This window comes from Thunnus thynnus, chromosome 22 (assembly GCF_963924715.1).
Source record: "Thunnus thynnus chromosome 22, fThuThy2.1, whole genome shotgun sequence".
In the NCBI taxonomy this organism is placed as follows: Eukaryota; Metazoa; Chordata; class Actinopteri; order Scombriformes; family Scombridae; genus Thunnus; species Thunnus thynnus.
In genome coordinates this window covers 22,602,648-22,629,771 of record NC_089538.1, presented here as the reverse complement: position 1 = coordinate 22,629,771, position 27,124 = coordinate 22,602,648, and the positions used below count along the sequence as shown (strand labels likewise).

Sequence of the window (27,124 nt, the reverse complement as noted above, 5' to 3'; positions counted from 1 at the left end):
AACACTGTTCTTCCCTCATGTAGTGTTTTGATGATGGTTGTGGAGAGTGCTGTCACGTTGGCCCTAAATCTCCCATAGGTGTTCATTTGGGTTGAGATCTGGTGACTGTGAAGGCCATGGCATATGATTCACATAATTTTCATACTCATCAAACCATTCGTGTTCTGTGAATTGTTCTGTGACATTGACATCCTGGAAGAGACCACTCTCATCAGGATCGAAAAGTTTCATCATAGGATAAAGGTGATCACTCAGAACAACTTTGTATTGATTAGCAGTGACCCAACCCTCTAAGTGGGCAAGTGGACCCAAACCATGCAAGCAAAATGCCCCCCAAAGCATAACAGTGCCACCAGATCCCCTCACTGTAGAGGTCAAGCATTCAGACCTGTACCGGTTTTTCCTTCAATTTGTCACCTGTCTGTATGTATACTCTATATTTCCTTTGAGGAAAAGACTATTTTTCTCATTGCTTACACACATTTGCGGAAAAGGTTAACCTTACATTCATTATCTAATTATTAGAAATTTAAAAAAAACAAGCTGCTCCGAGTTCCGAAAAACCCAAGAAGCACTCTACTGAGGGATGCTTTGCTTATGGCTTTTGGTGTGTGGAAACCGAGTGAAGTACAGTAAAGTAGTAAAGTAGTACCTTTGTAGCAGGTTTAAATACCCTGCCATTACACTACTTACCTGCTCAAAATGTGATAGTATAGTGCAAGAAAAAAAACACAGTTTTCACAGTTTGTAGGTTTATTTTCTTATGCTTTTCTATAAACAAGTAGAATAACAAACCCACATAAATCCTCTTCATCTTTCTTCTGAAAACACATGACTGGTAAAACAATTTAACTGTGAACAGACAATTTCTGACTGTAAACTGTTACTGGACAGAGCAACATGATGACCAATGAAATGACATTTGTGCTGTTGAGACTTCAGTGGCTCCATGACTTCATCATGGAGAAACAGTCTGACAGTTTGTGATGTGTAAATCTCTACTAAAAGAGGCAGTATAGAGCTGAAACTGCGCATTGTGTCTGTTGATTCCTTCAGTAACATTCACTGTCAAAATGTACACTCTGATATGTCAGGTTTGAAGGATGCATTCATTTTAAGTCAAGACATTGGTTTTTGTTTCTCATGCGCAGCTAGCAGGGCACTCAACCGGTCCTCTTCATGTTTTTCAGAGAACCTGGAGTTACAATGGTTTTAAGGTGTTTTCAAACTTATGTTTGTTTGCTCTCATTCAAATCAGTTTGGTTTATTTAATTTTCACATTGAGACAGAAAGAGTGAACCAAAATGCATCAATACAAGCCATGCAAGAACGTTCACTCCTCTCATTGGTCAGATGTGTCTTGGGGCGGGAGCGATAACAAAAAACAGGAGGGAGATCATATCTGCCAAATATAAAAAAATGCAATGTACTTTATTGTTAGTCCATGTCAGACTACAAATCATTCTCCAGCTAGCTGCTAGCAACTGCTGATTTTGCTCATCTGCATCCCAGCATGCTCCCAGCCAGGACGTAAGGCCCCTATAGCTCCTGGCTATGGGAACCATTTAGTTGGGTCGGATCATGTTCCCATCACAAACAAACTGCTCCAGATTTTGTTTGTAGCCAGACCACTTCCTCAAAGGGTCTCGTTACAGTTGTTTTGGTCTGCGACTGAGTATGATTGCTGTTCAGATCTGCCCAAACAAATCGCACCGAGGCGGAAAACAAGCCAGAGTCCGACTCAACCGGACTGAACAGGGCAGGTTTAAAAACATCCTCATCATTAAATGTTCAAGATCTACCTATAAGGAGGTGGGACTACTCCCTGATTCCCAGCAAGGGACCACCAAGGAAAAGCAAAACAGCTCTATGGTCCACAGGTGGTGCAGGACCAAACATCATCATCCACAGCTACAAAAATACAAAATACAAAAGTTCAATTCTCAGAAGAAGTATCTCAAACTTGGTACCAAATGAAGACAACTGAATCCTGCGGCGCCAGTGACTCCTACCGGTTGGTCAGGACACCACACCACAATGGCAAAGACACTGACGGTAACAAACATAGAGATTCATTCTTGACTTTGACAAGAAGCTAGTGAAACCATCTACTTTTTGTCTTAGCTTTCAACCACATCTCAGAGTCAATGTGACCTAAGCGAGGAACTTTGGTCACACATCGACTTGGAAGGTGTCACAGTCACATGACCAGGAATCAGTGGACAGTTGGAGAAACATCAAGAAGGACATTCCCATTAAAAGCCAAAGATCATCTTTAAAACAGACACAAGGGTTAGAATTCCCCCATATATGATCAGCTTTTGTCAGATGACCAAAGCTCAACATGTGGGCAGTATAGCATCGCAGTTATATCCTTACACAACTTACTACGACAGAAACCCAATCAGCAGTTCACAGAAATGAGAACCTCTAATATGTCTGCTGGGGGTTGAGCCCTAATGTAACATGAAGGCCCTCAAAAATGTCAATAAGAAGGTTTGGAAATCAGAATTCATGTTAACCTCCACAAGGGAGTAAGGCTAAGCAAAGACATGCCCTTATATTGAATGTTTTCCATTTGTGTTTTTATTTTTTGTGCTGGATTTGAAGGGGATATGTCATGCTTTTTGTGTTTTTCTGTCATTTATATCCTGTTATGATGTTGGATGGTATGTAACAATGCATATAAAAATGCTTCCTGAAAGACAAAACCTGCTCTTAATGCTTCATTTGCAAAGTTTTTTTTTTTTTTTTTTAAACTTTCCTGACAAGCTGCATGTCCATAAATGGCAGTCTGTCCTGTAATCTTTGTTGCTGACGGTTGTTGCCATTGTCCACTGTCACATTTCAGATAGGATTCGGGCTCAAACATGTACAGATGTATTTGAGAAGTTGCCACTTTGAGTAAAGGACAAGAAAAAGAAGTGAAACCTGACTACTACTCTTTGTTTACGTAGCCTCTAGAGCTGGAGGAAGCTTCCTGAAGCTGGCCAATGAACTCATCAGGAGGCGGGCCTTCAAGAGACAGGAGCTAAAACGGCCTGTTTCAGACAGAGGCTGAACTGAGGGGCTGCATAAAGAGCCAGTACAAGATAAATAAGGAGTTTTTTAAACTGTAAATCATGCAAAGATATTCCAGTAGAGCCTCGAGATATAAATATAGACCTGGAAATGTGCAGAATACGTCCCCTTGCAAGATTTTGGTCAATGATCTATATGAAAATATCAAACTGACATATGGCAACAGGACCATATCAGTCAGTTACACTTAGAATGAGTCATCATCTTCATAAAAATTTACAAATTCACATTTGTACATTTGGCATCATCATTTTTCAAAAATATTATTTGTAGTTTTTAACTATTTAAATTAGATTTTCTGCTTTTTTCTGTGCAGGATGAAATCTGAATGTTAGGAACCCTCATTGTGCCTCCTTATTGGTCCAAGTCATTGATATATGGATCACATACTTGATCAGAATATAAGGAATTTGATTAAGACAAACGAATTAAAACAGACGAAGTAACTGTGTGAATAAGGCAGGAAAAGAGACTGTCTCAGTAATCATGTTTTACCTTCATCATTTGGATAAATCATTCATCAACTCAACATCATCCCCACAAACGTCATTTCAGATAAAAAAAAGTTATTTCAGAAAGCGTCAAAAACCCCCCCCCAAAAAACAAAAAAACAGCCAAGTTTGACCTCGTTATACTGTATATTAAATGTCAGATAATCCAGCATTAGTTTGATCTATCAAGAACATAAATGTAACAAACGTCCACATTTGTCTTGGCAGTGAAAGCTAGAGGAGAGATAGAGTAGAAAAAAAGTAGAAAATAGCAAGAAAAATAAAAAAAAGAATGGTCCCAGTAACTCCATCCTTCCTGTTCCTGCTGACAGGTGCTGTTTTTCACATCTGTTTGAAAACAGCTGTCCTTCATTTTGCAGGATTTTTTGGGGTACTCCATATAAAAATAAAACATGTACTTTTTCTTCTTTTAAATATAAAAGAATATATATGTGATGGAAATAGGAGAGTTCATTTTTTGTTGTTGTCGTAGAAACGGAGAATATTGAGGCGACTGGTGATCCTCGTGCCCTCCGCCACGCTGAGGTCTCTGTTGGTTGGTTGTAATAAGGCACGTAAAGGCTGCTGTATCCCTCCGCCTTAGTCCGTTTTGTATCACAGCAAACACACACACACTCACACACACACCAAAAACACTCATTTCATCCTCCTCAGATGGGCTGCAGGGCTGTTAGTTTCACCGCCTGGACAGAGAGAAAGAAAGTAAAGAAGCAGAGTGAGAGATTCAGAACAATAAACAGAAGTCTGGTCATTGAATCCACCACCATAAGCATGTAGGGTGAAAGTTTGAACATGTGCTGCATCTTCTGTCCACACTGGAATTAATTCAATTGCTGTCAAAAGTAAAACAATCAAATTTTTCATCTAAATCGTGCAGCGAGGACTCTTCAGTGAGGTTACTGTTGGCTTTCTGTAGTATCTTTATATCTTATATGTGACAAAAAAGAGAAGCACAGTTCTGTAATCGAGGTAAAGGATGAAGAAAAATGGAGCTGAAATATTAATCGATTGATAGAAAAATGATCGACAATCATTTTGATAACTGATTATTAGTTGCAGTCACCAAATTCTGGTTCCAGCTTCTCATATAGTCTAGTAGGAAGGGGGGTCCCCATGCAAACCACTGATATATTTTTCTAACTTAGCTTTTTGCAATCCTCAAGGTGTCTAGTAAACATATTTTCATGTTCCCAAAATATTGTCCCATGGGTCTGTTTGGCGGCCATCTTGGATTTCTGGCGGAAATTGAAAATTGACATAACTTTTGAACAAGACATCATAAAGAGACAAATGACCCCATTTTTCTACATAATTTTGGCATGAAGAATTGATTGAGATGGTATTATTGTAGTGATTTTATCAAGTTTGGTATATTAAAACTCGAAAAATAAGAAAGAAATCTTGCAAAATGACTGTCTACATATGGGTGTACATATGATAAATATATACAGTGCTATTACACATCTTGACATAAAGAATAATGACTAAATAATGTGATTTAATAAAATTCATGAAGCATTTTATGGGTCTAAATACCACTTTTGTTCATGTTCCACAACTGTGGTCTTTCAATTACAATATGACATAATTTCAAATGAGATATTTTCATATAAATATCACTTTAAACCATATTAAAATTCATTCTTTTTGTTTAATGATTATTTATATGATTTTTTCACCCTCACTTCTGATAATCTAATATGTGAGGATTTGCTGCTTTTCTTTTGTCATATATCATTTTAAACTGAATGTCTTTGGGTTTTGGACTGTTGGTCGGACAAAACAAAACATCTGAGAGAGATGTCACTCTGAGCCTTGATTAACTGTAAAGACAACTTTTTGACATTTCATAGTCTAAAACAACCCATAAGAACCCATGGTGACACAGGTGTCACCAACCCTTTCAATGTTCTGGAAAAATTCCTTATACAGCTTTTATCCTTGATTTTAACTCATGAAGTCCCCTAAGTGACATCTACTGAACATCCTGGTGCAGTCATGTGACAATGTGTGAATCTGTGTACCCATGACATCACTTCCATGATGGCGGCAGTGTGTCTGGTCAGCAAATGTGACAGAACTAGCTAATTTTAAAAAGCTTGTTTTTTGTTACTAAAGGTTTCAACCCATTTAACAATTCTGATGCTTTAATAAGACGTCCTGTATTACATTTAACCTGTTCTGACCACATTTCTTGAACAAACTGATATAAAACAAGTTTGGGAAATTACATACATGTTACATTACAGATCTTTGACACTGAGGGTAGAATTCCTTGTGGTCCATTTGGTCTGTTTTATATTCCCCATAATTTTCCTTTAAGGAGAAATGGGTTCTTATGGGTTAATCAGAAAAATATACTTCAGATTAAATCATTAATTAAAGTAATTGTTAGTTGCAGCCCTGTTCTGGAACCAGGTAACACATTTCTGCTGCAATACCAAATGTAACCATGTGGAGGCGCTTCAGACAAGGAAGCAGAGCCTGGCTGATATATTTAGTTTATTACAGATACACTGAGATAGTCTGTGTGCATATTAACTTCCACACCAGGTGCTCAAGCTGTAAAGACTGATAATTACACCTTGAGGTGGACGGGCAGTCCACGCCTCTACTTGAAGAGTTTGCCAACTTTTATGTAAACAGTGTCACGGCTCTTGTCAATCAGATGTAATTGTCTTTTTAAGGACTGCACCTAAACATTATGTTCTTGATTGATCAATTAATCATTTAGTCCTTTAAAATGTTAGAAAATAGTGAAAATGTCACTGACAGTTTCCTGGAGCCCAAAGTGACGTCTTCAAACGCCTGTTTTCTGTTTTTTTTTTTTTTTAAATCAAAAGTCCAAAACACAAAGGAAATAATTAGTTTAGAATGATATAATACATTTAATCATATTTGAGAAGATGGAACCAGCAAATCGTTTTCATGTATTAATAAATGACTTAAAGGATTATTCGATTATTACTAAAATTATTGATTAAATCGATCAACTGCTCGATTAATTGCTTCAGCCCCAATCATATCTGTCAAAATGATTAAATCCAACAGTTTGACTGAACAGAAGCTACAATAACGTAGTTTTCAACATTATAATATACAGAAGATTTCATTTGCAGTGATTGTCATCATCATCACACCCTCCACCATTAAACCAGTAAAACCCTACTGGTGCTGAATCAAAGCGAAGCTGGTGAGTTTGCAGCAGTGAGTCCAGCAGGAGGGAGGCTCGTTTTTAAAACCCTCATCAGCATCGAGGGAGAGGAGCCTGCTGGAGCCACCGTCACAAGATCACATGATCACAACAGATCCCCCGCTCAGATTATAAAAGGCAAAAAGAAGAATTACAGGAAACTTTTTTTATTAATTAAATCAATTAAATAAGAGTCTGTTTTCTGGAGTCAGTTACTCACTCGGGGCAGCAGTGTTGGCATGCGGCCCTATCGCAACAACAGACTAGACTGTAGAGGAGAACAAGGTGAAGAGATTAATGTTGGAATGAGGCCTCAAACCGGATCAGATCATACCTGAGTGTGTGTGTCAGGCCTGTCAAAACTGGCAAAAAAATGACGTTCAGTTACTTCTAAAAAAAATTTAAAAAACACCATTTGATTATCTATTTTTGCTCATTAATGAAAGACATAACTACTTGTATATTTATCTCAATGTAAACATGTCTCTTAAAACATCTACACACCTAAACTTCACAAAGTAAACAAATAAAATAATGTCTTATACCTTAAAACTTCATTTAAACACCGTCTCTCTCTCTCTCTGCGCTGTGATTGGTGCTCTCTCAGACTGAGATCAAATCAATGATTCATTATTGATATAATGTTTGATAGCCTCATTTTTTATAAAGGTTTGGTAATATTCATACTGGTGAACTCTCCACCATCATCATCATCATCACACAGTTGTTGAATAATTTGCTTGTTTCAGTTTGACGGACATTTAATTCTTAATCAATGAAAGTGACTTCTGTCTATCGGTCTGTTTTTTTTGTTTTTTTCTTTACAATTTGATTATATAATTGAATTTAGAAGTGTGTGAACCAGGTATTACTTGTGTCGTGGGGTCAAAAATCAAATCCCTGTACTGTCGATAATAACATTTCCGGATGAAGACTTGGTTTGAAGTTAAGCGAAGGTTCGGTTGAGTCTGCAGGACGTGAATGTGAGTCTGTATCGTACCTTCTGCCGGCTGGTCATCCAGCTGCGGATGGTCGGCACGAGGACGGAGCCGAGCAGGATCTGAGCCGGGTGATAGATCAACAGAGGGACCGAGATCAGAGAGAGATGCTCGTAGCCTTCAAACACGATCTTCAACATGGGGATACCTGGAAGGAGGAAGAAGAAGATATTTTTATACGTTTTTTATACTTAAAACTGGCAGATATTCAAATCCAGTTTATTCTTTCTAACTCTACACCTCCAGATGTTTATTTAAAACCTGTAGTCTTCAGCCACATCCGACGCTGACTCAAGTGACATCACTTAAGGCAGTTTATATAGCTTTATACTAACCTTTTACACATAGAACAGCTGGAAACAAACTCTGATGCAGCTCCACTTTAAAATATAGTTTGTTTCTGTATCTTAAATTTTACTTATCACACAAATCCAATGTGTGTGTGTGTGTGTGTGTGTGTGTGTGTGTGTGTGTGTGTGTGTGTGTGTGTGTGCGTACCCAGAGTGAGTGACTTGTGTGTAGAGCAGAACACGATGGCGACTGTGTCCGCAGGGCTGAATCCTGAGCCCGACCTGCAGAGACAAACAGGAAGTTACGAGTCATCTGAAATCTGAATTCGAACGCCCCAAAAATCACAAATCCGCCTCACGGAGCTTTAAAATCTGTTCAGCATTTAACGTCATCCATCCTCAGACACTCTGCTCCATCTACTGTCTGAGTGCTGTGACCTCTGACCTCTTATTGTGCCTACAGATAACCTTGAGATCTGTTTAAATGCTGCCATCTTTATACTTCTTAAAGGACGAGTTCACAATGTCTCAAATCTGTCTTAAAACAACAGTCAGAAGCCAAAATGTATTTAAAAGTTTATCTGAAGCTAATATGAAGCTTCAGCGTCCAAATGAGTCAAATCAAGTAGATATCTTTCAATGTTACAGTCTTTTTAGTGCAAAAGTTCCTCTTTTTGTTACTATACTTCCACCTGCAGCTCAACAGGGAAACACTGTCCGAGGAAACACAAAGAGGGAATTTGATGCTAAAAAGACAGTAAAGGTGTCAGATATCCACTTGATATGACTAACTCAGACTGCTGAAGACTCATATAAGCTTCACATCAACTTTTAAATGACTGTGTGGACACACTGTGGATTTTGGCCTCCATCACTTCCATTAAAAACACATTTGAAGGATCTTTTAATATCCAGTGTGAACAGGAGGAATGATTACAGCGAGGAAAACCTCTTTCACTGTTCATATGGACACCTGACTGCTGTGAAAACCAGTGAACTCGTCCTTTAATCTAAATATCAGACACTTTTGTTCTCCACTCTTCCTTCATACTGATACTGGAAGTTTCTATCTAAATATTTTTATTCCCAGTATGATGAACTTGAGGCAGTTTTTGCTTTTATCGATTAAAAGTTATTAAAAAAAAGACATTTGGTGGATAAAAATGAAGAAATATGTTGTAGCTGAGAAAGAAGAAGATGAAAACAATCATCAGTTTTTCTCTTTGTGGGTGTTTTGATTTTACTGCAACATGTAATTCATATTTAATGTAATTCCAACGTTGCTTTCTAACATATTGGCCTGAATATTCTGCAGTATGTTAAACCACCGACATCCCGGGTCGAGGCCATCTGTTCTCTAGTGTTTCGACCCCATCGCTCGGATCAGCTCTCTCTCCTCATCCTGCACCCAACAGGATGCTCGCTCTGCAGCCGCCGAGATCTTCTGCACTACTGTTCTCTGCGTTCAGCCTGTCACCCCTGGAGAGATAAACTTCCGCCGTACAGACTGAGCCGGAAAACCTCGACGTCCCACCTCCACTGGGAACCAGCCGTGTTGTCGGCAGTCGGCCATCAAGGTGTCGCACTTGGCTCTCTTCCTCTTGTTGGCACGGTAACTTCTGTCATAATGATCTTCCTGGTCTTGGACGACCACAGGATGATGTCGGGTCAGGAAATAACATTTGAAAAAGTGGGAGGTGTTTTTGATTTGAGGTCTAGATGATTGTTTTGTAGACTTAACGTTGCAAGTTTTGTTTAACCTGCAGGAGTTTCTGAAGCTCGTTTAACGTGTTTTTTCTGCCGCAGAGGAAGAAAATTAAAAAGACAAAAAGACAGTTTGAAAAAAGAAAAGTATTTTTTACAAATAACAGGTGTTGGAAAAGCAGGAGTGGTTTTATATTCAGGCTGATACGCTACTCTTGCCTGACAGCTGAGACTTGTAAGTAAAAATGTGAAACTGATGGAAAGAAAGCGAGGAAGAGGAGGAGGAGGAGGAGGAGGGAATAACAGAGGAAGAAGAAGAGGAGACTCACCTGGTAGAAAAGGCAAACGTGAGCAGCATGAAGCTGAGCTGGATGGAGAAAACTGCAGAGAGAGAAAGATTTCACTTCAATATTCAACTAAAATCATAAAGTTTTATTTATTTTTATTACCCGTCATGTTAAACTGATTTAACTGGATCAATGAATTTATTACATTAGTATCAAACCTGTAATAATGTTGTTGGAATTAAATCCAACAGTTATAACTTTCTGTTTAATATGAAGAAGAATCTTGTAATATGTGAAAATTATTTATCTTCTAATTTATCTTCAAACTATTAAATGAATCACAAACTATTCTGATAATCAATTAATCCTTTGTCATATTTTTAAGAAAACACGTCCAAATTCTCTGATTTCAGCTTCTTAAATGTGAATAAACTGAATATCTTTGGGTTTGTAGACAAAAGAAGAAGATTTATATTTTATATATATTTGACAGATTACGTTAGTTGGAGCCCTAAAGTTAAATTTTAAAGTTATATTTATATTTTAAATTATTTCCCTCTTGAAAGTTTTGTGACTGGGAAGTTTTTTGTCCAGAACCAGTCAGTAACTGGTTGACCTGATTTTAACTATTTAGTCTTTCAAGTCTTTCAGGTACAAAACCAGTTTCACTGCTTTGTGTTTGTACTGGAAGTTGAACTATGTGACTTAAAAATGTGTTTTCGGATGTTCTTCACAACCTTCTTTCAGTTGAATTCAGCTTTTTCTAAAACTTCTCCACTTTATTAAAACATCGTTTGTTTGTTTTTTTAAATTTGCGTGGCATTAATTTACTTCCATAGAGACGAAATAAAAACAGTGTACTGACTGATGAGGACGACCAGCAGCAGGCTCGTGGGGTCCAGCTCGATGTTGGGGTTACTGAAGGTGTCACAGAAGGTGGTGTAGATGATCATGAGGAGGACGGCGCTGCTGATGGCGCCGAACGGAGGCTTTCTCCGCTCCAGATACTCCCTGAGGAAACCTCGACACACCTGCGTGCACGGACGGACACGACAGCTCACTTTCAATGTATTCAGACACATTTAAACATTTCACACACACACACACACACACAGAGTCCTACCTGACCCAGGATCAGAGGCACCACAACCGTCATGAAGAGCTGAGAGAAGATGGAGGTGAAGGGAACGGAGGAGGAAGAGCCAAGCTGGAGGAGGAAGAGGAGGAGAACCAAACACTCATCATATATATTTATATGTATTTATCTGCAGTTACATATAACCAGAGAACCGTCAGAAGACGATGCAGCAGACTAAACATTCAATATGTTATAAATATGATTAATATTCAGCTTTATCCTGTTAAAGTTTTAGTGTATAAAGTACTTTGAGCTCAGTTTGATTTGTATTAATGTAAATTAAAGCTGCATTAATAAATATTTTTATATTAACAGTGTGAGAAATGACAATGAATGTGAAAGATGTTGCTTGTAGTGATGAATCCACAGAGATTATCACCACCTGCAGGTCCCTTCAGCGTTTTAGTCTCTTTCAGCTCATTGTTTTGGTTTTATAGTCAACAACTTTACTGTTTTGGTTCAATCTCACAGCTCTCATCAGTAGAAAAGCTCTAAAAGCTAGTTTAGAGTCGTGTTTCTGTCCACCTGGTGCACATAAGTCCAATATTCACTCTCTTTTAGCTCTGTTTTTGGTCTCCACCAGCTCCTGAGGGAAATATCTGGCTGTTTAGCAGCTAAACGCTCCACTATGTTCACCAGCTAATCTACAGCTAACTGTGTCGAGGCAGGTAAGGTATATTTATGAACGTGGTGTCACAGTTTATGTGTAAAGTGTTTTAAATCTCAGCAGGTCTGACTTACAAACAGCAGCAGCAGCACTGGAGTCACTACGATTCCCTGCAGGACACAAAGAAACGATTACAGGTTCGACTCCCCGCAGAGCGTCACTGACGTTTCATTACTGATGGACTCGTTTGGAGGAAAAGTCCAGCTTCATTATATATTCTACACATATAGATTCCCTAAAACCACGTCTAAACCTGGACTCAACATGCTCACTGTCCAAAATCTGAACCACACATGAACATCTTACCAGGAAGCTTCCAAATGCTGAGTTGAAGATGGCAGCAGCCTAGAAACACACACAGTCAGTCACCATGACAACAACACACTAATATACTGTTTATTACTTTACATGATTTGTCAAACACTGGAGGAAACAAACTGCTAACGTGTGTGTGTGTGTGTGTGTGTGTTACCTCGTTGCCTCCGACAGCTTTGGTGAGAATAACAGCAGAGGAGACTGGAGGCGGCATGCAGCCCACCGTCTGTAACCTAGGCAACCACAACAACAGGATAAAGATGAAGAGGAGGATGATGAGAAAAGACTTTTTCTTTCCCCTAACTGTCTTTATTCTGCCTCCTCCCTTCAGAGGTCAGAGGTCAGAGTCTGGAGCTGACACACACACACACACTATAAGACCAATTATGAAAGAACAGATGTTAGAAAGCAATAAGATCAGGTTTTAATATTCCAAATAAAACCTATAATTAGTTTGTTAGACTGCAGCTACAGTGAGTCTGAAACTCTTCAGGTTCAAGATGATTAATAATAACCACGACTGTCATCTAGGAGCCTTTTAGTTTAATATTTCAACCTCGTTTTACCTGAACGAGCCAAGAAAAGAAAAAACATCTTTGGCTGATGAAGAAAAAGTTGACAAAATCATCAGTCAGTCGACCACTTTGGTCCAAACTGAAATATCTCAACAACTATTAGATGAACCGTCATTAAATCTTGTGCAGAGATTCATTGTCTCCAGAGGACGAATCCTCCTTCCTCTGACTTTATCTCTAGCGTCACCACGAGGTCGACATTTGTTGTTTTTAATGAAATGTCTCAACAGCTACTGGATAGATTGTTGTCAAAGTTGGTTCACACATTCATCTTCCCCTGAAGATGAGTTTCAATCCCTTTGGTGACCTGATGTTTCATCTGGTGCCATCGCTACGTCATAATTTCTTTGATACATTTGTTGGATGTTTACAACCAAAACCTGCGAAGCTAAGACCTTCACATCAGCCTCAACTGAACTTAGTGTTTAGTGCTAATTAGTAAATGTTAGGATTCTAACTTGATCAACATTGTAGCTGCTAAACATCCACACGTTAGCATTTAGCTCAAAGTAAAAGTGAGTAAATAAAGCCTCATAAAGCTGCTAGCATGCTAGCAGTCTTGTTGTTCTATGAATGAAATAATTATTCATGCTTCCGACCATTAAATGTACCCAGATGTTTCCACATGCTTCTGTGTTTTTGGGCGAACACATCATGCTAACTAGTCTCCATCTCTAGCCCGTTGAGAGCGTGCACGTCCAGAACCTTCGCTAACCGAACCGGCAGCTGACTTCCTGTTGGCTCCTCGCACACGAATGGGATAAAATAATTTAATCATACGGCTCCTCTAGACTTTCCAAACGTTATTAAACCAAATGGTTCAAATTCTGATGATGAAAACAGTAATTTCGGGGGTTGTGACGCTCAGTAAAGTTTATTCACCATTTAAAGCTGCTTCTTTTTCAATAATTGTGTATGTAGGAAACATGCTTTTTGGGTCAGTGTGCATCACGTGATAAATCCAGGCGTTGCAATACTCCATGATGCCACTACGCCTTTCCTGGGAATTTGGTCGGAACATCCTCAATGTTGGCGGACCTCGATTGATTTCCAGGTCAGGTATATAAGAGGACAGGAGGAGGTTCGTCAGCTGAAAGGAAAACACTCCTCATGGTTCCTCCTGTTTCTTATTCTTTGATTTCAAAGCGCCTCCGTTTGGTTTGGAGCGTCATTAAACCATAAGAGACGAAGCTGCAGTGAGTAACAGTTTGTGCTGCTTTCAATGACACAATTATTTGAGTTTAACATGAATTTGTCTCTTTTCAGACGCACACTGCATCGCCTGTAGCAGCACTGAATATGAGTCTTTGTGTCCGTTCATAACTCAGCCTTCAGGTACAGTCAGGCAGGGACTCGAATAAAGGACGGCATTCACACACATTAACACACACACACACACACACACACAGAGTCTTCCTACCCTCTGAGCAGCCATTGGTCGATGGCGGTCAGTGCGAGCACTTTGAGCAGCAGCCACACGGCCAGCGGGAAGAAGATCAGTGTGAACGACTGAACAAACAGATGAAGCCGAACGTGAAGCAAAGCGCTGGTCAACTCCTGCAGAGACACACAGGAAACAGACTTTCATTACTCACATTAATCTTCTCCAACCAGCAGCTGCGTCCGTCACTCTGATATATGAAGTTTTTCAGACGCTCTGCTGACTCTGCTTCAGGCTTTCTTACCTCTGTTTTCAGTGAAAGGCCGCTGTTGAAGAAGATGAGCGAGACGGCGACGTACGCGACCGTGATCTCTGGCTTCAATGGACCTGAGAGAGACAGATGTATTTACAGTGGTGACCATGGTAACCGTCATCATCAAGCACCGACTACATGTTAATACAACATCAGGTCACCAGTTCAACTGAAGCCTGTATGACACATAAGTTATTACTCATCTCCTGGTTTACAACATCAAACTGCTGCATCACACTGTTAAAAAATCATCTGAGATTTTGAGAATAAATTCTAAATGTTTTGAAAGAAAAGTTGAAATATCTCAAGAAAAAAAAAGTTTTACTACAAGAAGATATTTCAGGAGTAAAGCTGCAAAATTTTGAGACTAAAATTGACAAAAAATATTGAATATTTTGAGAAAAAAGTCGTAATATAAAATAAGAAAAGACATATTTTAAGAACATAGTCAAAAATCTAAAACAAAGTCAAAATATGTAGAGAAAAAACTGCAATATAAAAGGAAAAAAGTTGTTTTTTTAGAACAAAGTTGGAGTGTTTTGAGAGTAAAAAATTTTACCAAAAAAATCCAAACAAAAACAAAAAAAGAATAAAATCAGAATATTCTGAGAAAAGAGTTGATATTTCAAGTATAAAGACAAAATTTTTTGAAACTTAAGTTGAAAATGTACCAAAAAAAAGGTCAGAATACTTTTATATTTTAAGACTAAAGTCAAAAATTTGCCAAAAAAAGTCTGAATATTTTGATAAAAAAGTTTGTAATTTTACAAGAAAAACATTAAGACATTTTGGGAGTAAAGTAAAAACATTTTTGAGAAAAAAAGTTTGTAATATTGTGAGATTTTAATTGTAATAAACAGGTGAGAACAGTTTGTCAGCTTTTATCTGCCAAATGAGTGATGTAGATTCAACGTGCAACTAATGATTATTTCTTTATTGATTAATCTGCTGATTATTTTCTCAGTTAAATCGATTTATCGTTTGATCTTTGAACAAGACATTTGACACCAGCTCTAGTAAAATAAACTCATCCTATTGTGTAAAATTATGGTTTAAAACAAAAAAACTAAATCCTGTAATTTCTATTTTTCAAAAGATACCAGAATATTTTATATAACAGACATTCTTCAAGATTTTCAAGAGAAAATAATCAGCCGATTAATCAATAATGAAAATAATCATTAGTTTAAGTCTTAATTTCTCTTACAGGATCTGTTCGACTGCAACTCCTGCTCTTTGATACAGGAGTTTACGAGCCGCACCTGAAGGCAACAACTGACAGTAGCAGCACAGGAGCTGATCTAAAGGTGACGCCGCCGTCCCTGAACGCCTCACAGATTACACTTATCATGTAAGGTGATAACAAGTGAAATTACAACTGAGATAAACTCTTTTTATCTTTATTACAACTTCCACTCATGACATAAGAGTTTCTCAAGATGTGGTCCCAAATCACCTGTGGCCGTTTCTGATGGGTCACACCTGATCAAATCCACTGCATAGATTAAATATGAGTAAAATTTAAGACTTTTAAAAGAAATTTTTTATAGACAGAATACAATTTAATACCTGTTTCATGAAAAATTTCATTAAAAACAACTAAAGATAATAAGGTCTCGGGTTATTAACCATGTGCAATGTGAAATAAATGTCAGTTTATTTAAATTAATTTCACTTTTTTTTAATTAACTGACAATTAGCCTGGCAGGATATAACAATCATTCCCCTAAATGTAACTAATGACTCATTAATCATGGATAAGCAGCAGAAAAAGACTGGATGGATAGATTAATTACTTAAAAAATAACTAATTTATTTAAATTCAGAAGACTGAAACAACAGAATTGGACATTTTTCAGCAAGTTTTGTTAAAATTAAAAACATTTTATAACTGACATTACTGACTTTTTCCAGTGGCAGGCTGGGAAGTTACAAGACAAAACGTTGACAGAATATTTTGAGAATAAAGTCAAAAATTTACAAAAAAAAAAAGTCAAGATATTTTGAGGAAAAACTAGTTTAAATTATGAGAAAAAAAATTACGATATTTTGAGAATAAGATGAAATATTCTGAGACTGAAGCCTACATCAATGCTTTTTAAGACCTGCAGACACACTGAAGATGTGAAGTGACACCCAACTGAGAGGGGTGTGTGTGTGTGTGTGCGTGTAGACTGTCATAGGCTACTTTTGAGGACAAATTCCAGACTAAGGACCAGTTCATAGGGGACAGCTTGTCCAAGTGGGGACAAAGCAGCGTCCCCACTTGGGGAAAAGCTGATTTTTGGGTCAGTGGTTATGGTTAGGGTTAGGGGTAAGCCTCCAGGAAATGAATGTCAGTCTATGTAATGTCCCCAAAAGACACCATGATCTGATATGTGTGGGTGTGTGTGTGTGTTGACATTTCTGCTGAATGCAACGTGTCACTACAGAGCCAGGTAAGGCAGGGAGGCAGAGAGGGAGGAAACACACACACACACACACTAACAGAGGAAGCCTATTAGCTCCACTTTCTCTCCTATATGCGAAAAACGGAACTCCGTTTAAAAAATCCTTAAATTCACAGTAACATCACCTTTTGACAAACATGCGCATTAATTAAACCATTAATTTACACCTGAACGTAATCACCAAGATTCAAAATTTACTTCGGCATATATAATGTCCACAAACTAACTAGTATTTAAGTAGAAACTCAACATTTTAAAGATTTTTTTTGTAACTCCCACATTTTCCGTCCTGGGTCGCAAAGCGCGAAACAGAGTTAACCAAAGTCTGAAAGTTGGTGATTATTAAAAGTGAAGTTCCCGCTAATTAAATACACTCATGTCGATCTTTTCAGTGGGTCCAAACATTTTATTTTACAATGTCAGGTCTCTGTCTGTGAAGCCATGTGTGACCAGAAGCAAACAGTAAAGATAAAGAGGTGAAACTCTGCTCCAAGTCTGGCACCAACATGCAAAAAGTGGCAACTCCTGCTAGTTAATATAACACAACATCTGTTGGTTGTTGCACAGCTGGATCACCTTCAACATATGCGCACTGACAACAGTAATTGTTAGTGATGGTTAATACTTAATGCAAAGTGACTAAACTCCGGCTGACTGACCTCCTTTGACGCCGAAGCTTGGCTGCAGTTTGGCCGATAAGATGACCAGCACTATCCCGATGATGAACCATTCCTTCCGCAGCCTCGCCAGGAGGCCCATGTTTCAGCCCCGGGATCCACCGGATCACCCCGCCGGCCCCGTCTCACCAGCCGGACCCAAGTTTCACAACTCCGCAGCTTCTTCTCCGGAGGGCTTTTCTGTCAGAAAACAAGAAGCTCAACGACCGGAGACTTTTCCGGACACATGGGCCACGACGAGGCCGTAAAGACTGAAGGAGATGCGCAGCGGCTTTTTTCAATTACCGTGTTTCAAATGAGAGAAACATGAATAAACATAAAGAATAAACATAGAATTATAGCAAACACAGGTCATGTATTTCAAAAGTTGGTGTATGATTTAAGAAGAAATAATATATGTATTTATTATATTTGTATATTAAAAGAAATAATCACGAAAAATATATCTGTATAATTTTAGTGAACTTCAACCTAAATGAATAAGGAAATAAAATATAAAATAAAAAAGGAAGACAGAAATAATATGAAAAATATACCTAATTTTAGTGAATTTCAACCTAAGGAATAAAGAAATAAATTATAAAATAAATAATCAACATAACTAATATTTACACGACAGCATAGCTCTAAAATTCAACCATCAAAATACGACCTATAGTTACGTTTACGCCATCTAGCAGCCATAGTAACGCACTGCAGAACGACCCTGCTCTCCTAAACCGTTACAAATCACTGTTAAGAAATAATGATGTTTTATGCTATAACAACGCTGTGGTTAAGGTCTGGTTAGGTTTAGTGGTTAGTGTTTGGGAAAGATCATGGTTTGGGTTATCACTTGAAACGTTGTTTAAACTTCCAAGATGTCTGCCTCCATGTCCGCCACTCTGTCTGCAGATTGGTGCTCTTGGTTTTATTACCAAGTAGATTTGCACAAACAAGGAATTTGCTTTAGTGTTGTGGTGCATAACAGTCAAAAATATACACAAAATGAAGTAATCCTAAATAATATAAAAAAGAAAGAAAAATTTACAATAAAAAATGTGTAAAATACATTTTTAATGAGAAGAGCTGCTACAGGTTTAAATTTTAAATTGAGGACAATTAAATGAAAAGTACAAAATATTAACCAGGAATGTGCAAATCCAAAACTTCAAATTAAAATATGTTAAAAAAAGTAAAATAAATATTAAGTGAGTGTGAATTTATTTTTAATTATAAAAATTTCACCAGTGTAGTTTAGTTTCCCAACATAATTCAATGGTCAAAATCAGATGATGATTATTATAATTATTATAAGTTACAATTCAACTATAAACTCTTTTATAATGACACAAGTCTCCTAAAAATTCACTGATTCATTTATATCTAAATCAGTATAAAACCAACATACAGCAGTTTTTACAAACAAACAACAAGATGATAAATTATATTTATTTTAAACATTTTTATTCTGTATAACAGTGAACACAAAGTTGGTATCATAGTTTTATTAAGTGTAATAAAATAATTTTTTGATGTCGTTATAACGAATGTTTGATGTTTCAGTTTCAGAGTAAATCCACCAGCTTCAACATGTGTTTCAGTGATTATGATTAAAACTCTGAATTCTTAGATTTAATAATTTTAAGCTAATTTACTGCAAATCTGTCATCTGAATATAAAACAATAATCTCCTGCAGTAGAGCTCTTCACCCTCCACTCAATGGCCCCGCATGCAAAAATGCTTCAATAACTAATTTATATGTTCAGACTATTCCAACTGTTGAGATCGGCAGGACAAAGTCATTGGTCGTTGGCGCACTGTCACCAACGCAACCACCACGTCCTGCACTGATGACGTATTTTCCTGTTAAATTCTATTTTTCTATATTTTAATTCATTTGGTCACATTTCTGTACACAGGAGTACAGCGAAATAGATCATTAAAAGTGTTGCCATCACAGAAAAAGTGATAAAATTTGAGTAGACGTTCAGTCGTTTATACTAGTGTTTACAGCTGTACAACAGGAAGTTGTTCCCCAACAGATTCCATGTAAGTAAATTTTATTGTATCATTAAAATCAAGTTCTGATATTTACTTAATCAATCCAAAACTTTCCCTCCTAACTAGCAAACTGTTTCTGTTTGGTGTTGCAGCTTCTCATTTTTCTCTCACTCAGAGTTCAAGTTCAACATCACGGCTGTTATTATCTGTGCTCTGATTGGCTCGTCTCACAGGTTTCAGTCACTTATTTGACTGTTTACAAGGAAATCTGATTATATAACATACATTTATAATATATAATAATATAATATATCAAACAGCTATGAAGGCATCGTCTGGATTTTATTTACTTTTTATGTTTGCATGAAAAATGTTTCTTGGCTTCAGTGTTTTTCTACATTTCGTTCACCGATCGATCACTTTTATAGAACAGTATCTTTATCTGATGTGGAGCAGCAGGTAGCAGCAGTGTAATCTGTGGAGTCTGTACTGAGGTCCTGACCTCCTCTGGTCTCCTTCCAGACAAGCAGTCGTCGCAGGGCGGCGGGCGTCTCCGACACCACGTCAGCGCTGTACTTCCTGATGAAGGAGTGAGCGCGAGCGCTGCCGACCCAAACCTGACGGAGCCACAGACAGACAGAGGAACAGCTGTCAACACATGTGAGGAAACACAGAGAAGTTTGTTGTTGGTGACGATGACGACATGTAAAAAGATGAAGAGTACCTGAACTTCCTGCAGCAGAGCCATGTCTCCAAGGTTACAGGTGACTTCATAACTCTGCAGGAAGTACTGACTGGCTCTCTCATACTGACGCTACGGAGACACGCAGGGAAAACAACAACTATTTATCTATGTAGGTGATTTAATGTGAATGTATTTCCATTCTGAGAAAACAGGACGTCACCTGAAGTTCATCTCTCAACAATTTAATTAAAACAAATAAATGAAAATGTTCATATTTGGTAAATTAAGTGCTTTAGAAGCTAATAATAACTTCAACTGTGTGTTTTAAAGGTAATTTTGTAAAAGAGGCGATTACTGCTACAAGGACACAGTTATCCGTTTATATAATATTCAATTTATTGTTATATAAGACAGAAAAACTGCAAATTATCACATTTGGGAAACTGAAACAAAAGAACTTTGGCAAATTTGCTTGAAAATGACTAAAATCATTAATTAATCATCAAAATAGTTGCCGATTAATTTTCTTTCAATCGACTAATCAACTCATTTAATGACTTAAAACTTGACTTATCATGAATCAAATAACTGTAGCTTATCTAGTGTGTGTGTGTGTGTGTGTGTGTGTGTGTGTGTCATACACTGGTGAAGTAGATTTTGCCCAGACACAGGTGGGCATCTGCCAGGCTGCGTTGTAGTCCGTTGCTACGGGAGATGTCGGCCAACTGTTCCAGACACCGGACCGTCTCGTCTATGTTTCCTTCACTGAAACACACAAAATAAACATCTGTACTGAGCAGCTACTGATAGATTCATGGATGTTGAATGTGTGTAAAAAGGACTAAATGATAACTGTGTGTGTGTGTGTGTGTGTGTGTGTGAACCTCTGTGTAGACGTGGCCATAGCCTTGTAGGCCTTTCCCAGTCCGTCTGGATCCTCAAGTGTGCCACAAATCTGCATGTAAGTGTTGAAGAACTGGACACACAAACACATAATCACATCATCTTAAAGGATAAATCTGGTGTCAACAAATCTCATGAAAAGACCAAAACCAACAATGAATTTATCTACTTAGATTTATTATGTCTAAAGTCTAAATATCTAAAGTCTGATATATTTTATTCCTCTGTGCTGTCGAGCTCCACAAACTATTGAAAACACATCAGTGAGCAACACCGTCCTTCATTATTGTAGTTTATTTTGACTCGAGCCCACACACACATACGTCCTGCTGCTCTAAATACCCTGTTTACTCCTGGTATTAACATCCGATCACAAGTGGACATCTTTAAGTGCGTCTGTTTGCACCTGGCGTTAACACGCATCCTGAGTGACCACTTGTGATCGGATCTCACTTCCCCGCTCAGTATGCAGATAAACACGGAGATCGTCCGTTCGCAAAGACCAAATTTGTTCGTTATTAACCGGCGAGAGAACCAGGTGTGTGTGAGAGAGAGATTTATATGCAGCGATCTCCCCGCAGCCGCATCTATCCATTCAGAGACAAAATAGAAAATAGAGGACGTCAGTTGAGTAGGCGGTCCTTCAATGTGGTCCAGGACGCATTGCGTTTATACTGATAAATGAATGTGGTCACATGCAGCCCAGACCACCTCCAAATGTGGTCTGAGTGATCGGATCTCAATCCGTCCTCGATGCGTCTCGGGTGCGTTTACACTTGTATTTAGAGCTCCACTTGTGATCGGATGTCAATACCAGGTGTAAACAGGGCCTAAAACACCAAATGTGGATTCATCCGCCACTGAAAATAGTCCCCAATTTAGTGTTTTCCTGTTTCCTGTGTCCAGCTGTTTTAGGAAATAATATTTAACCCTTTTTAAAAATGAAACTACACATTTATGACCCTCTTTTTAAAAAATACGGGGCCTCAGCAGGAACAAACGCTGAGCTGAGAGACAGTCAGGGAAAGCATTCAGAGACGGATTAACACATCGTTGGTTTTGGTCTTTTCAAATGAAAACAAACAAAAGAAACTCATACACACACACACACACACACACACACACACACACACTCAGGTACCTGTTTGGCTTTGTCGTGGTCTCCTGCTCTCTGATAGGTCAGTCCTAGTCGATAAGCAGCTTCCCCTTCGATCTGTTTGTCTTCAGCTGAAACATCAGTACTGTAAATACATCTTCAACCAGACACATAAACAGCTGAGTTTAGATTATATTCAGTCTTTTTATCTCTTTTTGGAAGGTTTTTTCCTCGCTGGTTGTCGTCTCTGACCTGTATTCACGTGTTATGATGAAGCGTTTGAATTTGAAGAGCAAATTGAGTTTAGCTGATTTTTTCACTCTGTCTTTGTTATAAATCTCTAAACTCAAACATCACCTACACTCTGTGGCCATTCTGTAGCCCTTGTGGAGCAGCGTCAGGGCCTCGCTGTAGTCCGCGTCAGCCAGCGGAGCGTCGGCCAGACGGCTGAAGATCCTCCACAGCGCCTGGCGAGCCCGGAGCCTCAGGGGATGACCGTACGAGTCCAGCCAGCCGCCGTCCTCCGCCAGCTTGATGCACAGCTCCGCCTGCTGCCTCGCCTCCTCCAGCTCACCTGCAGGACGGAGAGGAAACAGATCTCAACCTCAACTGGACATCTATGACAGATTTTGTTAGACGGCGCTAAACAGAAGAACGCAGGTCATCCCTCCAGTAGAGTTCAGAGATTTGGAAACTCTGCGTTTTGAAGTTGTGCTGGAGACTTCTGGTGGAAAAACACCTCAGTGAGACACTTTTCTTTGATATCCATCCATATATATATATGTGTATGTGAGTGTTACAGCTGCAGCTATTAGTGGATTAATTCCATTAAGTCATTTTTTAAGAAGAAAAGGTCCAAATTCTCTGATTCCAGCTTCTTAAATGTGAATATTTTCTGGTTTCTTTCGTCCTTTATGACAGTAAACTGAATATCTTTGGTCAAAACAAGACATTTGAAGACGTCATCTTGGCCTCTGGGAAACCATGCTCGACATCTTTGACCATCGATAATGAGAGCAATCACTAGTTGCAGCCACCTTGGTGAAGGTAGAGCTCGGCCAGGCAGGCTCGGGCCTCGGTGGCCGGTCTGGAGCGGCTTCCTTGCTGCCTCTCGGTGCAGCTGAGGTAGAAATGTTTACTGAGCCAAAGATCCTCCGGAGCCGAGAAGTATCGACCCAAAAACAGACGCTGCTCGTGCACCATCGACCAGGAACCTGCACACACAGACACCTTCATGTTAGCAGAAACTACCTGTATTTATTTATTTTATATTGAAAGAAATGAAATTGATCCGTGTGAGTTCGTACCGGTCCTTTCAGCCTTCTCCGCCAGGCTCAGGTGCAGCTTCATGGTCTCCAGTTTGTCTCGTTGTTCCTCCAGAGGACTCTGAAACAAAACATCTGTACCTGGTTCAGCCGTCGCCCTCTGATCCTGATCACGGCGCAGCAGAGAGAACAACTCGGAGAACGACCTGTGAGAGAGAAACTGAGTAGTCAAAACTAAACACAGAGAAGCAGAGTTCAGTCTTCATGCACCAAATATCTGAATTAACTCCCAGAAAACACGAGATCTGCTCCAACTCTCACTTTTAAATCAAGGCTACTTGCCAAAACCTTCTGTTAAATATAATGAAGGAGTATTTATTCATATCTTGCTCTGCACTGTAACCATCCTCCTGTTTTATCTTATGTCTTATTCTATTTTAGCTTATTTCTTATTTTCTACTTTATTTAACTCTTTTTAAATTCTATTTAAATGTTTCTGGATGTCTTTTATGTTTCATATAAACAATTTGAATTGTCTTATTATTGAAAGGTGCTACAAATAAACTTGCTTTAAGCTGCAGTTTCATGTCACCACCTTTCATAATGAACTTTGCAGCAGAAAAAGTGAATGAATAGTTGTGTGTGTACAGAATATGACAGAGAGAGATATTGTCTGCTCACATGAGACTTCAATAAAATGATTATTTTAACTCTCACACAGCTGGACGTGGTTAGCTTAGCTTAGCATAAAGACTGGAAGCAGGGGGAAACTGCTAGCGTTGCTCTGTCACTTCTAAAAGTCACTATATTAACATGTTGTATCGTGTTTGTTTAATTTGTGCACAAACAAAAATGTGAAAATGACAATCTGTGTTTTTAGGGGGAGTTAAATGCTGGAACTATTTCTTAATGAACAAAATCCAGATGTGTCGTCACAGTGAGAAGAGCAGATGTTACAAAGACTAACCTGCACTGTAGCCGAACACGACAATGATGGAAGATGGATAAAACGTTATTGGTCAAGAAAAGTTATGTGGCTCATTGATGTTTTTTAAGTACTTTTTGTATAATAATGGAGCTCTAACAGGCTTTGGATACACAGATAATACCTCATAGTGGAGTAGATTCATAGTTGACAATAAGAAAAATATAAAATGTCACCAGACTCATCCTCTAATTTAGCATAATAAAACGAGCCACTTCATAATGAATAAATGAGACAAAACAACAACAGTTATGAGATACCTGTGATAACCTTCTTGAAGCGTCTCCACACAGATGTTCTGCTTTAGACTGTTTCTGCACCTGGACAGAGAGACATGAGAGACGTCAGAGAGAAGGAAAAACAGCAGACGTTATTAAGCAGATGTTTAATAACCGCAGATTATTAAAACGTGACAGTGAAATTTAAATATGATAAGTCTGCTGAGAGTCATGATCTCAGCAGGTTATTACTTGGTGTAGCAGAGGGGGGGCGCTCTAACGTTTCTGTTTAATGAATATCAGTAATCTCACAGCTGCAGTAAGACTTCCTGCTCAGTCAGTAGTTACCGTGTGTCCAGTTTCATACATTTCATATTAAAGTACACTGATTAAAAAACCAACACGCAGACTAACATCTCTTGATTTTTTTTTTTTGGTGGTGTGGAAGGAAGAATGTAAATGTGACGGAGCCACTGACGGATGGAAAAAAGTCAACTTTAATATAAAGATAAACTTTCTCGTGCACCTGGTTACCATGGAGACTGAACTCACTGTGCAATTTCTTCCCTGGAGAGGATCTGAGCTGATTTATCCAATACAGATGCAGTTTGAAGAGACCCCACCTTCATCCTGCCGCCAAAAAAAGACACACACGTTTCATTTTTAAATATTATGAATTTATGCAACTCATCAGTAGAATAAACATCAATTTCCAGTGTTTTAATCGTGTGAGACTTTACATCTACTGTAGTTACCGCTTACTGAAATAAAACATACACCTCTGTTCATCTGTCTGTGTTTGCAGCTGAACTCTACCTGCGCTGAGCATCTCTCCTCTGTTTGTTGCTGTTAATTTCCGGTAGAAACCGCCTGGTGTTACCGCCTGCATTCATCTTCACCTGTGGGTCAACCTGGAGGAGAGAGGAGACGACACCCAGCAGACAAATAAACACCAAACAAACATCATCTGGAGTCTTGTTTAGAGTAGCAACGGTTAGTCGATTCATCGATTAGTCAATAAATGGAAAATTCATTGCTAACTGTGATAACTGACTCATTGTTTTTAGTCATTTTTTAAGAAAAAATGTTTAAATTTTCTGATTCCAGCTTCTCAAATGTATTTTCCAGTTTCTTTAGTCTCCTTTGATAGAAAAATGAAATATCTTCATGTTGATCCGGACAAAACAAGACACTTTAGTTTGCATCTCAGGCTTTGAGTATTCAGTAGTTTTACACCATTTCCAACATTTTACAGACTAAAAAACTAATCAATTAATCGAGAAAATAATAGATTAATCGATAATGAAAATAACTGTTTGTTGCAGCCCTAGTCTTGTTGAATTTTTGTTTTTCAATTTAAATAATAATCTCCTTTTTCATGTTCATTTCCCATGATCTCATTAGCTTTAGCATAACTTTAAAAAAATCAGCCTTACTGTCACACTGCTAAATGTGCAGGTTACTGATATACTTTATTATTTTAATACAACATGTTTCATCGCTGTATCCTGTTAACAAACCTTCTGCTCCTGTAAGGTGATCCGTGTTTTCTGTTAAATGAAATAAAATAAAACATTGAAGTGAATGTGACAGTAATAAACAGCACATAAAGAGTTAATGCTGATGTACAAGAGCAACTATTGTTCTCTTATAGTTTTAAGTAGCTGGCTGCAAAAACCGTGAAACCATCTGATTATCAACTATCAGAGCAAACTCCATTCACTGATGAAGACCGTGAAATACTGTTGAAAGCACTGGAAAGTTAGGATTGTTTTGTCAAACTTATTTCCAAGTTCAGAAATGAATTTTCATGCTTAACTTTTAAAATAACACGGATAAGAAGTCTTTAAAGTGCTCTGGATTGTCACAGCAGATACTGAGCTCAATGAAGACCTCAGAATATGGCTGAAAGCTCCGGGGAAAGCTAGAAATGGACCTTTATAGATCAAATTAGGGATAATAACACCCATCACTGAACAGGTTATTTCTGTATTTGTTACACAACCTTTCTCTTAGTTGGAAAAAGGCTGATAAACCTAAAATGAGTCAGTTGGGGAAAAGGTTGCCTGAGTAAAGTAGTTGTAGCGTTAATTAACTGGCTAAACGTTATAAGACGTCACCGTTTCAAATTCAGTTTACTAACGTTATATTTTAAGAAAACTTGTATTTAAAAGACTGAGTTTTTCTTATGACACAAGTTGCTTTCTGTACAAACAGTAAAACACACTCACAACAACAGAAATATTGACGTACCGGAGATGATTTGTTTTCCATGTTTCTTACCATCGCTGCTAGCAGCCGAGTTACGCCGTCGCCATGGCAACAAAGACCAGGCCGCATTCCGACACTAACAACGGCTGAACGGCTGAACGCTGTATGGAAAGCCAAAGGTGTCACTATTTTTAAC

The 27,124-nt window shown here is 38.3% G+C and overlaps 2 protein-coding genes across 7 annotated transcripts; both read right to left on the bottom strand.

Moving 5' to 3' along the window:
• Positions 1-735: 735 nt before the first annotated feature.
• On the bottom strand, positions 736-17,702 carry slc10a7 (solute carrier family 10 member 7). Of its 2 annotated transcripts, XM_067580613.1 has the most exons (13): positions 17,564-17,702; positions 14,446-14,528; positions 14,181-14,317; positions 12,343-12,418; positions 12,177-12,215; positions 11,945-11,980; positions 11,189-11,272; positions 10,931-11,096; positions 10,108-10,159; positions 8,283-8,356; positions 7,787-7,932; positions 7,007-7,054; positions 736-4,276 (listed from the first exon to the last, which is right to left on the bottom strand). In XM_067580613.1, exons 1-12 carry the CDS (start codon positions 17,661-17,663, stop codon positions 7,034-7,036), a joined length of 1,014 nt encoding a protein of 337 aa, XP_067436714.1. In that variant the 5' UTR covers positions 17,664-17,702; the 3' UTR covers positions 736-4,276; positions 7,007-7,033. The 2 variants fall into 2 exon arrangements, with proteins under 2 accessions (XP_067436714.1, XP_067436713.1); XM_067580612.1 differs by lacking the exon at positions 7,007-7,054.
• ttc29 (tetratricopeptide repeat domain 29) lies at positions 17,673-27,082 on the bottom strand. 5 transcript variants are annotated; one of them, XM_067580601.1, is made up of 14 exons: positions 26,971-27,082; positions 26,238-26,267; positions 25,534-25,628; positions 25,270-25,347; positions 24,760-24,819; positions 23,557-23,720; positions 23,287-23,463; positions 22,611-22,823; positions 22,295-22,380; positions 21,135-21,226; positions 20,892-21,015; positions 20,290-20,379; positions 20,068-20,182; positions 17,673-17,761 (listed from the first exon to the last, which is right to left on the bottom strand). In XM_067580601.1, the coding sequence occupies exons 1-14, from the start codon at positions 27,055-27,057 to the stop codon at positions 17,727-17,729; spliced, it is 1,446 nt and encodes a 481-aa protein (XP_067436702.1). In that variant the 5' UTR covers positions 27,058-27,082; the 3' UTR covers positions 17,673-17,726. The 5 variants fall into 5 exon arrangements, with proteins under 5 accessions (XP_067436702.1, XP_067436698.1, XP_067436701.1 ...); XM_067580597.1 differs by lacking the exon at positions 17,673-17,761 and having other exon boundaries at positions 19,887-20,182; XM_067580600.1 differs by lacking the exon at positions 17,673-17,761 and having other exon boundaries at positions 19,887-20,182; positions 27,001-27,066.
• Between the last annotated feature and the right edge of the window lie 42 nt (positions 27,083-27,124).